We start from the raw sequence: 14,455 nt of genomic DNA on the forward strand, positions 1-14,455 counted from the left end.
GCGTTTCCAGCGGGATGGGCAACGGGCGGCTGCGGGGCGCCCAACTCGAGGGGGGTGGCTCAGGAGGGGCGGTCCCTCCGCTCCCGGTCCCCCCGCCCGCCGCCGGCCCCCCGCGCTCCCCCAGGGCCGCGCCGACGGCAGCGGGGGGCGGCGGCAGAGCCGGCGGAGCGCCCCTCCCGCCGGGACGCGGCGCGGCCCCGGCCCCCGCCCCGCCGCCACCGCCCTCCGGTGCCGCCGCGCCCGCACCTCCCGGCAGCCGCGGGGCCGAGCGCCCCCTTCCCCGCCCCTGCGCCAGCGCCGGTGCCGGTGCGGGGCGGGGGGCGGCGGCAGGGAGGGAGGAGGGATGAGGTCATCCTCTTTGCCGGCGTCAGTCAGCTGGGTGGTGGCGGCGGCGGGCGCGGGCGGAGGCGTGCGCGGGATGCGCTGCTCCGGGCGGCGCTGCCCTGCCCGCTCCCGGCTCGGGCAGAGCGCGGCGGCCCCGGCGGCCCCCGTGGAGGAGGAGGCGGCGGGCGCGGGGCGGGCGGGCTGAGCGGAGCTGGGCTGAGCGCGGCTCCCGCAAGCGAACAGGCAGGCAGGCGGCGCTGCGGCCGCGGCCGCCGCGGAGGAGCCGCCCGCGGGCGCGGAGCGGGGACGCGGGGAGCGGCGGTCCGCGGCGGCTGCAGAGGGCGGGAGGCGGGCGGCGGAGGAGGAGGAGCAGGGGGAGGCGCGGGATAAAGGAGCGCTCGCCGCTGCCGCTCGCTCTCCGGCGGGGCTGAGTGAAGCATCATGGCCGCGAAGTCGGACGGGCGGCGGAAGATGAAGAAGGGCGGCGAGGTGGCGTTCACGCCGCTGCAGAACTCCGAACACTCGGGCTCCGTGCAGGCGCTGGCCCCGGGGCTGCCCGCGGGCGCCGGGCCGGGCGGCGGCAGCGACGACGACGAGGCACCCGGGGGCGGGTGCTGCAGCGGCGGCGGGGACGGCTCGGGCGGCGGCTCCCGCTGCTGCTGCTGCTGCTGCTGCTGCTGCTGCTGCGGCGGCGGTAGAGGAGGAGAAGGAGGGGGCGGCGGCGGGGGCTCGCGGGGCTCGGGCGGGGGCTCGTCCTCGCTCTGCCTGCGGCTGGGCAGGGAGCAGCGGCGCTACTCGCTGTGGGACTGCCTCTGGATCCTGGCCGCGCTGGCCGTGTACTTCGCGGACGTGGGCACCGACATCTGGCTGGCGGTCGACTATTACCTGCGGGGCCAGCGCTGGTGGTTCGGGCTCACCCTCTTCTTCGTGCTGCTGGGCTCCCTCTCCGTGCAGGTGTTCAGCTTCCGCTGGTTCGCGCACGACTTCGGCGCGGAGGACGGCGCGGCCGCGGCCGCCGCCGCCGCCTCCGGTCAGTGCCCCGCTGCCGAGAGCAAACTGCTGGTGAGCAGCAGCTCGGCGGCCGCGGACATCGACTCCGCTCGGCCCTGCACGCCGCAGCGGCAGGCGTCCACTGCCAGCAAGGGCAACGCCAACAGCAGCAGCAGCGGCAGCAGCGGCCCCGCCGGAGGCGGCCCCTCCAGCGGCAGCCGCGCCGGCAGCGGCAGGTCGGCGTCGTGCGCCTTCTGCATCTGGCTCCTGCAGTCCCTCGTCCACATCCTGCAGCTGGGGCAGGTTTGGAGGTGAGCGGGGGCCGGGCTGGGTGCGGGGAGAGCCTGAGCCGCGTGTGCCGGGAACTGGGCTGAGCTGTTGGGAAAGCGTGCGAGGAGTCGGGGGGAACAAATGGATAAGAGGAGAGAAAAAGAGAGTGTTCTGAAAACGTGCCGTCGGTGCGTGCGTGCGTGCCGGGGTCCCGACGCGCGGACGGGACGGTGGTGCTGCCCGCCGGGAACTTTTCGAGGAGGTGGGAACGCACGCAGCCTCCCGGCGCTGTGTCGGTGCTCTCCGCGTGTAACGCCCCGCTCCTTGCCCTCAGAGCGCGCTTTCTGTACGATGCGATGCGGTGAAGGAATCAAAGTTTGGAGTGGCTGCTGTCAGACAGATCGGGAGGCGGTGGGCTGTGCCGTGCCGTGCGGAGAGGCTGTGCCGAGGTGGGCGCAGGGGGAAGGCTCTCCCTGAGAGGCAGATGGATGACATCATAGTTTGCACAAGTCGCGTTTCCCCAAGTTCGGAGCGCGTTTCCAGGAGGGATTTCTCTGAGGGCTAAATGCGCTGTAAATACATTTAGTGCTGCTCGAATGGGGCAGAGTTCAGCCCGCAGAGTGTTTCAGAGATTAACGTTTCCATCTGGAATCGTGTTGTGCTGTGTGCTACAGCAACGGCTGAAAATGCTTCTGGGGTTTCTTACCTGCTGGGTGGAATGGTATGCTTTCAGGTTTCTCTTCGGGAAACTATTGTTTTGGAATTGTTACATCAGAGAACGTAATGCGATGTTACTCCAAACTTCTCTTTGGAAGTCTTAATTTCATTCCTAATTTTCATTTTGGTCATGGACAGGCTATTGCTGTGTGCCAGTGCAGTAGCAGCGTGGCTCCGTTTCTGCCTGTGGCCTTCAAGCCTCAGGGAACACAGCAGCGCTGCAAGGGGATGAGACCCTGGGATGCCATAACAAAGTATCACTCACTTTCTGGATCCTTAGATTTACTGCAACAAATGGAGTATGTTCACAAGTGGGGAGAATTCTCAGTTCCTGGTGTCATTGGTTCCTTCTTTAGTATCTACAGCACAGCTTGAGAGCAAATCTGATTTTGGAAGGAAAAGCAGTACTTTGTTGTAGATCTTGTATCATCTTGTGTGTGCTCTACCTCTGTATATAAATGTGGGGCTTTCTGAATGATCAGGCTTCTATGCAACGTGTAGCGCGGTTCCTGTAGATGTGTATGTACAATGATTTCCATGTAGAAATTCACACCAATATCCAGCTGTACAGAAGCTGAATGTGGCACGCTGAGTGAGATGGAAGAGAGTTTCCCAACTCTGTACTGGGAAACACAGAGAGAAGGTTTGGTTGGAGCAGGGTGCAGTCACTCAAAGTGCAGCTCTACCCAAGGAGTGTGTGGTGCTCTCAGCTACTGGTTTGCACAAGGAGCACAATTTCTTTTGGCACAAAATCTGCTCCCTGTGGGGATACCTGGTCCTCTGTACAGCTGGCTGAGCCTCTTCTGGTCAGGAATAGCTTCTCTTCATGTTTTAGGAGTGTAAGAGTACCAGAATATTAAATGGCAAGGAGTGCTAGGGCATTATTTATGTTTTAGCTTGTTATGCCCCCCTCTCCTTTTTCTTTTTCCCCAGTGAAATGGAGCCATGGAATTGTTTATCAGTAACTTAGCAGTACTAGCGGTTATCCACAAATGTATGAATTATACGGTCAATTGAATGCAGTCTTGCATATCAACGCTTCATAATTAATTAAAGTGACTTCATTTTAATTCCCTGGGTACATCCCTCATAAGGGAGATCCTTAGCAGTCATCTGAAACTAATAATCAGCATCAGGAAGGAGAGGCCCTGTCAACCCCTGAAAAGCTTTGTGTGTAAACAAACAGAGACTCGGAACAAGCGTCATCCTTGGAAAATGAGTGCTATTTTCTGGGAAATGAAATGCTGACAAGGAGCAGTCCAAAACTTCTCTGAAGTGTAACATCTGCACTGGCCTGAGCCAACAGCCTCCTGAGCATTTAGGCTGAAAGATCTGATGGGTGTTTGACTGTATGTGTCAGCACCACAGGTGCACTGTCCCTGTCCCCACAGGTGAGCAGGTGCTGCTACTCTTAGTTCTGTGTCCACTTCTTGTCTTAACTCAGTTTTCAATAGTTCCTCTTTCTCTCTTTTTTTTTTTTTTTTTCCTTTGGGCCCTGGTTAAATCTCTCCTATGCCTGTATTAAAGTTTTCTAGCACTTTTTGAATTGAATCTCCCGCCAGCAAAAGTGACAGTGGTATTTCTATCCTTTGTTGAGAAGGAACCCTAGACTGTGTCAGGGAAGGGACAGCTGGAGGTTAGAGACAGGATCTGCACCAGAGGGCAGTGGGCATAGAGCAGGCTGCCCAGTGCAGTGGGCACAGCCCCGAGTTGATGGAGTTCAGGGAGTGTTTGTATAACATAGGGCTTAGGTTTTAGGTAGTTGTGTGGAGCCAGGAGTTGGACTCGATGATCCTCATGGGTCCCTTCCAACTTGGGATGTTCTCTGGTTCTATGAGAAAGGAGCTTTGGATGTTTGCTATCAGTGTATGAGGAGAGAGGTTTACTTGTGCCTGGTTGGGATTATACCGAGACTGGTGCTTGCTTTGGTTTCATTTGGTATTTATCATCCTTTGTCTCCTCATTAAATGCTGAATTGATTCCTGAAGTTTTCAGTTTCTCTTCATTTGTTTCATTGCCAAAGGTTTCAGGGGAGGAGTTGTGGCGACTGCTTATTTAAGGAGACCATCCTGGGTACACCTGGCAATCCATACTTCTGGATTAAAAGAGTGAGAAGAGTGGTTTGAGTGATCCTGAGTAGTTCTATAGGCTGACTTTTAATAATGTCAAAGCTTTTCTTCATTCCGCGTTTAAGATTAATTTTTGTTTACAAATGTATTGAAAACCAGATCATGGAAAATGATTGTGTGTTATTTCTAACTAAAATGTGCTAATGGAAAAATGAATGAAGTCTTTAATGTGGCATAGAACAATGCTGTAGTAGGCAATCTAAAATTATTAAAACAAATTTTCGTTGGAATGTGAGGAAGGGGAGCTGCAGGAGCTGCCCATCCATTCTGAACAGAAGTGCGTCTTTCTTTTGAAATTGGTGTCATACTTTTTTCCCCCCAAGATATAGAGGACTGAATTCTTCCATTTTGAAGGATAAGGATGTAAATGTCTCTTATTTGTGGGGGGTGAGGGGATGGGCACATGCACAGATTTCCTGAAGACACTGTTGCTCAGTTCAATTCCATTGGAGTTTCTGAGGAGGTGTTTGCCACATCTGAGTGCAGCCACGGGGCCTTTGTTGGCAGCTAATTTCATGTTAAAATATGATCACAATGAAATGTGCTGGTTTTTGAAGAGGCATTGTGCCTTCAGAGTATGGGTACATTCCTATGTGTGTTCTGTATTTTACCAATACACGGACATGAAAGCCACACTGTGGAGCCAGTTCTCCCAAAAATGTGCTGTGAGAGATGTGGCCTTTTATTAGCAGGCTCTGGGGAGTACAAAGAGGATGTAACACACTAGGTCTTTGTACTGCATTGTAAGGAAAGAAGGGAGTGAATTCTTTAATGTCCCTCCCCAATTTATAGTCTGTAAGGATTGTGCAGAGGTATAAAGGCCAGCAGGTTTCAGATAAACTATTGGCCTTTGAGCATGGCATGAAAGTATGTAGACACTGCCCTTGAGCATCCCTTTGATATGCTGAGCTTCCCAGGCTTGGCCCTGGCTTTCAGATCTTGCAGCGGATAACGGGCCGTGTGGCTGGATGTTGGAGATAATAGCCTTCATTTGGCACCTGTGGAGCTGCTGGATTTCCTGGAAAGCTTTTTGTTCTGAGTGAACAGAAGATAGGTGCAGGGTGGCAAGGGTGCCAGTGTGAGGGGCCTGGGCTGAGCTCTGCCAGCTGTGTGGGAACCCACCTGGAGGAGGAGGAGGTGGAGCCAGCTTCAATGCTGGCCCTTCCAGGTGTCGCTCATCCACAGGGCAGATGTTGGTTCCAAAATAAGCCTGGTTCCCTTGAAGTTGCCCTACAGTGCACGTCCTCCATTGCTCTCAGTTCTGCCTAAATATTGGCACTATTTTCATCTACAGCTGTTTTTATTTATGTGTTATTTTAAGAAATCATTATCTTCCTCCTCCTTCCTGTTTCTTATCTGGGGGAAATAAAAGGTTGCAGAAGGGTTCTGGAAGTGAACCAGGATTCTGGAAGTGGTGTGGGTTGTGGTCCCTCTGGTACCATGTGAAGGCATTTTTCACAGAGTGGAGTCATCTGCCAAAGGAACTTCATCACTTGCTCTCATAAGCTTCACCTCTGCAATCATCTGATGCTCCTAAAATTTCAAAATAAAAGGGGTAACAGTGGCTATGTGATGCATGAGAAGGTCATGCAACTTTCTCAGGTGCCCCCTATAAAGCACGCCAAACCCTTAAGCTGAAATTTTGAACAGGTAGTTCAAATGAAGAAATATATCATTAGCCCACATCCATCCTTAAATAGACTTATGGTGTTCATGCTCTTTGCTCTACAAAAGCAGTTTTGACACTTCTGTTCAGAGTAATGTAAGAGCTCAGTTTAGTTAGGTGGTCAATAATTCCAGCTGCCGTTGGACTTCACAGTGAGATGTGATAATATCTCAATCTGACACCAGTTTTTCTCACTGTTTTGAAATCTGTCAGATAACTTGTCACGTTGAGTCCAAATTTATGAGTCATAGGCATTTCCTAGACAAGATTATTGCATATCCTTCTATCTGTCTCTTAGTAAACCAAAATGCTACCACTCAGCAATACCGTATTTGAAAGAACCACAAAATGGTTTGAGTTGGAAGGGAACTTAAAGCCCATCCACTCCAACCCCCAGCCATGGCAGGGTTACCCCACACCGTATCAGACTGCCTAGGGTCCCACCCAGCCTGGCCTTGAACACCTCTAGGGATGGGGCATCAGTATTTCTTTTGAGTTACTGCAGTTCTTGACTTCAAGTCCTGTCGACCACCCGTTTTGCTTGCTGTATCCTTAGGATTCAGGAGAAGTGATGGACTGCCGGAAATAGGTATTAAAGTGCTTGTAACTTTTGTTTTTCCTGATGCCAAGACTACAAGGGACTGACTGCTGTGTAGGTGGCCTAACTACATTTGAACTTCCACTAATACATTCATCAGAATAAATATTCCATTCTTTTTTTCCTTAAGACAGTGATATGCAGATGAAGACTGTGCCTTTCATAATTTTTTTTTTTTTTTTTTTTTTTTTGGAACACAAATGTGAAGCTTTACTATGTTCTTAAAAATCTCTTACAAGTCTGCATACAAATCAGATTTGGTATTCAGTTTATTCTAATAACCTAAGCTACATATAAAAGATGCTGATCTACTTTAGAAAAAGATGCTGTACTTTAATAATTAACAAGGGTTCTCTCTGTAGAGAATATCTATCACTTACATAAGTTTTCAGATTTTCAAAGGACTGCTTAGGCACTAAAATCTCTGATTGCTCAGTTGGCTTAGTAGGTGAACTCCTATTTTACATACAGAATGCTTTCTAGCAACTTACATGTGGGGGGGATTCATTTTTGGACAAAAGCCAAATAAGTGGAAAGTCTTAGATTTTCAGGCTTCCGAGGATGTAATGTCACAATGTGCAGATATTATCTGTGGAGTTATCCCATTGAAATTCAGGAATGACTATACATACATGCTATGAATTCAAAGAAATGCTTCATTCTGTAGCTGGTTTCTCAATGTTGCAGTCTTGCAAAGGATTTGTCCAACTAGTTGAGTTTTTCTGGATAAAATTTCCTTCTTTTTAAGTCACACTAGGGAAAGAATGTACCTCTAAAAGGTCAATGTCCAAATCCCCCTGGGAAAGCAAGAAAGAGTAACATCATGGAGTGATCACTTATTCTGCTCCCTATCTTCAGGTTATTTACATCAGAGCACTCCTTGTCTGGAAGAGTTGGCTGGCTTAGTCCTTAATATTTGTCCACAAGGACTGACAACTACAAAGATACAGAAGTTCTTGTAAAATTAAAATGAAATCAATACTTTTGTCACATAGCAGGATTAGCTTGTTCTCCAACCTCTATTTTCCCATTAAGTAGCTTTTCATACACAGTGGGTTAAACACAACAGTAACTTACAGTTTCAGTAAACAGGTTGTTTGGTAGGGATTTATCAGGCACAGGCAAAATCAATAGTTCTTTTGCTTACATTTCAAGGTACAGTAGACACTTGTGTTGCTGAAGTGGTGCCGTTCCTGTCCATTTTAGCACGACTATTGGTTGTGGACATCATGTCAGAAAGATATAGGAGGCAAATGGGGTATAAAAAGATCTGTTTTGATTTTTTTTTTTAAATGCAAGGAGGTTTATAAGAAAGAGAATATGAAGGAGAATTCATACAATCATAGAATAGCCTGGGTTGAAAAGGACTACAATGATCATCTAGTTTTATCCCCCTGCCATGTGCAGGACCACCAACCACTAGACCAGGCTGCCCAGAGCTGCATCCAGGAATGGGGCATCTACCGCCTCCTTGGGCAAGAAGATGAATTATAGAGTGACACAGGAATACCAATTAGTCATTGTACCTGACTCCAGCTTGTTTCCCTTCAATCTGACCAAAGAGAGAGAGTATCTGAATAATGCTAAAACTAACTGCTGGAGAGACTGGGGAAGGAGGCAGGAAAGAGAAGGGTTTATATGTCTGGACAGACTCACAGAGAATGTTAGATGCAATTTTAACTCTGACTGTGGCAAGTTGTCATTTGAAAAATGGTAAATACAAATCTGAGGTATCAGTGGTATCAGTTTGGCATCAATTTACTTGGAAGAGAGCACTCTTAAGTATGTTTTTGTAAAATGTAGAATTAATAAATAAATAAATAGGCCTTGAGTATATATTTTTCTAAGAGATTTTACTTCCATTTCCTAGCAGTCATAACCTGAATTAGCATCTCCTGGTGATCTCTGATTGCTCAAGTGTTTCCTTATCGCTCTTACCCTCACTCTTGTTTCTTCCCTCAATGGCTGAAGAGTAATAATGTGAGACTTTTTTTTCCAAATAAAATATTTCCTATACTATACTATTTCCATTACTTTTCCTTTGTTATGATGTGCTTGTGCTATTCAACACACACATGGTATAAGATTCGTATGGTGAGCTATATGAATCTTCTTGACTGACAGAGTTAATCAGTGGGGATGGTTAGTGCTATCAGTTACAAATGATTTGGTATCACTGGTTGGAGAAAATGGGATGAGACTGTTTTGTGAGTGTTTTCAGAGGAAGTCTGGCAGTCAGTGATGTGACAACAAAAGTAGCTTTGTGTTCTTCTAAAAGTGGAAAGTATGACTTAGGCAAGACTAACGTACCAAGGACCAGTACCAGCTGCTTCAGAGAAAGATGCAGATGTTCTAATATGAACAAAATGTAAATTAACCTACAGATGAAAGAACAGTTTTCCTTATCTCTTATAGCTGCTATCTATCAGATTGATTTCTGTCCTTAAGGATGAAGGCTAGCGGTGCCGCAGTTTGCTGCATTATTCACTTTAATGGGATGTTTTCGTGTAATCTAATCTGCCAAATTCTTTCAGTCATGTTTTTCAGTGTGCGGCACCACTTGGGATCAGTAGCTCAGGTCCTGCAGGTCCAAGTAAAGCACTCTGTGACAGTGAGCACTAGACTTCTGTTCTGTAGGAACATCTATACCTCACACTGACAGTGTTCAAGCATACTTCCATAGAAAAGGATGGAAAACCACTGTGCTCGTATTCTCATGGTTTAATATTTATTAGTGTGAAATTTTGAGCTTTGTCATTACAGTCGTGTTGTCATTTTTTATCTTAAAGAGGGGTACGAGTGGAGTTATGTTCCTTCTTATTTTTCTTCAATTCTAAACTTAATATTCTCACTTTATATGGAAATTTTTCTGTGAGGCAGATCTAAAAGAGAATTTGGCTTTACAAAGCAGAATTTAGGTGTTCTTCAGATGCGATGGGTCTGAAAAATGTGCTCTAGAGAATTGGGCTCAGGAGCCCAATTGTTAAGAAGTTCTTTGAAGAACTAAGACATAACAGGCCTTAAATGTCTTGAAAGTGCCTTTGAGGCTTGCGTTTCTGCATTTTGGCTATGCTCAGATTGCCCCAGCACACACTGAGTTCGTATTTCTCCTTCAAGCCCACTGCAAAGCAGGAACTAGGCTGAGTGGCACCAGAATCCCTTTGTGAGCAGAGTAATCATTTGGGATTTAGGAGACTTGAGTCCATTGCCCTTTCCAGCTGTTAGGGCTCAGATCCTGTGCCCCAGAGTAGGAGCTTAGGAGGGTTTGGACTGAGATATTTACTCTTCTTCCTGCTGGAGCTGCGTCATCACGCTGTCAGAGATGTCATGTTCATGAGACCAGACAAGAAGAGCACAGTTCTTTGACCAAATACTTATGGTCCTCAAATACAGATTTCCTCATCTTTCTTGTACTGCTTAATTGATTTTAATTGCCCACCTTTTAACCTTCTCTGTCTTATCCTAAAGGTCTGTGCTGCCAGTATTTCTGTTTGTGAATGTATGGTAACTGTTGAGTCACAGCTTGAACAACTGATTGAGCACCTGGGGAAAGGACCTGGTCAGCCCTAGGAGTACAGGTGAAGGCAATTCAGCTGTGTGACCAGAAGGGGTGGAGCCTGGCTGCACCTCGCTTAGACTTCATTTAAGGGCTGATTGCTGCTGGGGAAGGATCTCCTTCTGGAGATTCCTCCCTGGTGTAGCTTTCACCTGTGAACCTGGAATCTTCTGATATGGATAAGCAATCTTCTTCCCTTCCCTTATAGTACCTTTCTGTTGTGCTGATTCTTCTGTCATCATACCTCTGGTGAAACACTTTTTCCTATCATATTGGTCTGTCCAATTGCTACAGTGAACATTCATTCTGTATGTATAGTGTAGCCACAAAACTTATTGTATATATCCAAATGAAAAATACCTGATGAGCTTATAGGAGTAGAGTGAGGCAATTGGAATTGGCAGAAGCAGAAGGATAGGTACTCACTTTTTTTCATTAAGCTCTTTCTCTGTCACATAGTTGACTATAGAAAAAAGGCATTTTTGATGTGTCACTCTAGTTGCTTCACTCTTTTCCACTGCTGTCTTGTGCAAAAGGAAATGAGAAATTTAAAAATGCTTGAGTGCCCAGCTCTTGCTGAGTTTCTTGAAGATTGATTTTTTTTTTTTTTTTTTTTTTTTTTTGGTAGGTGATCTTTATCAATGTAAGAAGCACAATTTTATGACAGGAAAAAAAACCTGAGCAATTCTGTATCTTCACTTCCCAACTTTGTCTCCCGGCTCACCACAAGGAGTGGGCTGGGGGCCAAGCATGCCTCCTTTCCTATCAAGCCCCACTGCACACAGAGCCCACATTTTCAGTATGCATCACTTTGGTTGCTGTTTTTCAAGTCTGAATTTCATTTTCATTTATAGAATGAACAACTGTATCTCTCCTTTACTTTAATTGGGGTTGGGCTTATTATCATTTTAATTTTCTCGAAGAAGGAAATTTAAAATGCCTCAAATAAGGCAGACAGAAGTAGTCTATACTTCTGAAAATATTATTATTTAGTCACTTATTACATACCAAAAATATAAGTACTATATACGTATTATGAAGCTTAATTTATCTACAGTATGTTGAGTTACTTGTGGAAATTTGTTTAGATGGGCACTCGAGCTAAATTATTATTTCAATGTGCCTGTCAGAATATGCTTTAAGTTAAAAACATTCAAAACATGAACATCTCACTGTAATGGACATCACTGGTACATGTAAATGAAAACATTTTAAGGATTTATTTCCTCAAAAGTTTTGTGTTTATTAAATCCATAATATGCTAAATGACTTAAACTTCTGTTCTTCACACTCTTTCCTTTGCTTACATATTCTATGCTGCTCTAAGTTAGCTCATCACCTCCTCTCTCGCACTGTTTTCATTTTCTGTTCATTTGCTCTGGAAACTGAATCCAGCGTGCTGTGTTAAAAATGGTCTGGATAAGAAGTGCTGGGAGTTCTTTTTGAATGTAATGAGGATGCTAGGACCAAGGTCAGCCCAAAGTTTCTAAATCCTGGATGTTTCTGCTTCAAAAGCAGTGATGTGTATGGTGATAGCAGACAAATGAACCAAGTGTGGATCTCATTATCATTTACTGTAATAATGGTGGAAACAACATTTAGCACAGAATTATTGGGAAAAGCATGAATGTATATGGAGTTCGTAGTATATTAAGGAAAGATATTCTGTAAGTAAAGACTGGGCAATTAAAGAGGATTTATCCAAGTGAAGCCAAATACAGCACAGAGGATAATTAATGTGGCTGAGATAATTCAATAATAATGGCTTTGAACTTTTACAATAGTGCATTAATGCATGTGTCAGAAGGAGGGATTGCATTTACAATCAACAACCATTTGTTAGGATTTTTTTTTTTTTTAACCACGTAGGTTAATTAAGAACACATGATGACAGTCTGTGAAGATTATCTTGGTCCTGAGTATGTCATTCAATACTTTTCCTGTACCTAAATTAATAAATTCTGTAGGTATGGCTTTTTTTTTTTTCTGTAGCATCCTTTCATTCTGTAAAGGTCATTTCTGTGGCAAAGATATGCCCCCAATTGACTGAGGGAACTAATTAGCTGTTGGATTTTTGCCTGTATGGCTACTGTGGAGGGCTGCTGGAAAAACTAGCATGGGTTTCAAGAGAAGCCACCCCACCATTGGTTCCTAGGTTCCTCTCTGAGGAGATCAGCAAAAAAAACATGAAAGCTGAGGAGCTGAGAAGATCAGAGAAACTCAGGATTAAGTGGACCCATCCCTTTGCAAAATAGAAGCTGTTGTGCAGGTGGTATCCGGGAATGTGTGAATTTGGGTTTGTTTTGTCAGTGAGTGGTGCTTTTAATCTCATGAAAGTAGAAGTGTAGCCCCTCCAGCTGGAGAGAACTGGTCTTGTGACTGAGCTGGAATTTGGGCTGTGGGAAGTTCTTCATGCTTCCCTTCCTTCAAAAACCTTCCTAGTGCAGCAGGAGGCTGATGCTATTTGGAATTTTGGAGATCATTCCATAATATAAATAATGAGCAGTTGCTACTACTTGTGGTTTAAGAGAATGTTCAAAATAGAGAGGCGTTTCCTAACTCTACTCACAGTCAATTTCAGAGGTGGACTCAATCCCTCTTTTTGAGTCTGTCTAATCCTCCACTTCTCATCCATTTCTTATACACTCTGTGGGCTCTCCCAAGGGAGCCAGCCCCTTTTCTATAGGGTTAACATTTTTTTTAATAGGACAGATACCAGACTTGTAGTACATCCTGCTGTTGTGGACTTCATGTTAATATTGTTATTACTGATATTATTTGCAGCGTATTACAAATGAGTATTTATGTAACAAAAAAAGGAAGTGATGCATGCACATCTTTATATTCATTAAATATCGTGTGATCTGACTGACTTCACTTAAGTACAGAAAGTATTGGATGAGAAGAACATGGGTGGATAGTGATATGACAAGGCGGAATAGTTTTAAAATAAGACGGGAGTTTTAGGTTAGATATTAGGAGGAAATTTTTCACACAGAGGGTGGTGACACACTGGAACAGGTTGCCCAAGGAGGTTGTGGATGCCCCATCCCTGGAGGCATTCAAGTCCAAGCTGGATGTGGCTCTGGACAGCCTGGTCTGGTGGTTGGTGACCCTGCACATAGCAGGGGGATTGAAAATAGATGGTCTTTGAGGTTCTTTTCAGCCAGGCCTTTCTGTGATGATTCTGTGATGAACACAGGAAAATGGTGACTGTCATCTGAGTTATGATTAAGAATATTTCAGTAATTACAGGAAAGTGTTCCTAAAGGATACTCTGAGTAAGGAATAGCCATTAAACATTATATTCTTCTAGTAATTATTTGTTTTGTGTCTAATGTTAATTCTTAAAGGATTTTAAATTTCTGTAAACTAATTAATTGGACTTTGAAATAATTGGGATTTAAATTACCAGCTTGTAGTAATGTAGGATGTTTTCTATACCTCAGCAAAATCTATGTCCTTAATTTGATTTTATACTAACACATAAGCAGGAGAGATGGCCAGCAGCCTTATAAGACAGCTAACATTAGTATGGAAGTCCAACTTAAAAGGATGTTGTTCATAATCATCTTCATTAAAAAAAAAAAAAAAATCTTAACAAATTTTCTTTTGAAGTTCACTTACAAATTCAGTTTGACTTTGTTAATGACTTGTACTGATTTCTTGAGCTTTATTAGTGCAAATTCTTATGGAAGGTATATTTTAAGCCTGAGTTCCAGAATATTAATAAAAAATTTAATTACATATTCAGTACTAATATTCACAAATCATATGAGTCTTAATTTCATTACTCATCCAATCAAGGACCAGAAGTGATGACACATGATTTAAATATCAAATTGTTTTTGTTATTTCTAATTAGCAGACACAAGGGATTGGTTATTAAATAAATTAACTTGGGCACCTTGAATACTAAGAATAACCTTGAATTAACAATAAATATAACGTTCAAATCTGTTCACAGGAAATTTATGGGAAGATTTAATGCATGTCAAGTGTATATAAACTATTTGCAAATTTATAAACAGTAGAAATATGGTAGAAATATGTCTTATGTCATGCCGTAAATCATCCTTTGATGAATTCTTCCTGGATGGCACCTTAAGAGTTGTGAGGAAGATGAAAGGAAGATAGAAGCATTATTTATATACATTTTGTCTAATTATCTTGGGTTCAAATACTGCATCTGTCACTGATTTATG

At 45.0% G+C, this 14,455-nt stretch overlaps 1 protein-coding gene across 2 annotated transcripts in view; it reads left to right on the forward strand.

Moving 5' to 3' along the window:
- Positions 1-211: 211 nt before the first annotated feature.
- XKR4 (XK related 4) overlaps positions 212-14,455 on the forward strand; it is a 231,573-nt gene continuing 217,329 nt past the window's right edge. For both annotated transcript variants that reach the window (XR_014882507.1, XM_085221118.1), the window contains exon 1: positions 212-1,625. Coding sequence is in view for 1 of the 2 variants with exons in the window: in XM_085221118.1 (XP_085077244.1) it covers positions 766-1,625 (860 nt within the window). In the remaining variant the exon portion in view is untranslated. The remainder of the gene's footprint in view (positions 1,626-14,455) is intronic.

This window comes from Meleagris gallopavo, chromosome 3 (assembly GCF_905368555.1).
Source record: "Meleagris gallopavo chromosome 3, MGAL_WU_HG_1.1, whole genome shotgun sequence".
Lineage (NCBI taxonomy): Eukaryota > Metazoa > Chordata > Aves > Galliformes > Phasianidae > Meleagris > Meleagris gallopavo.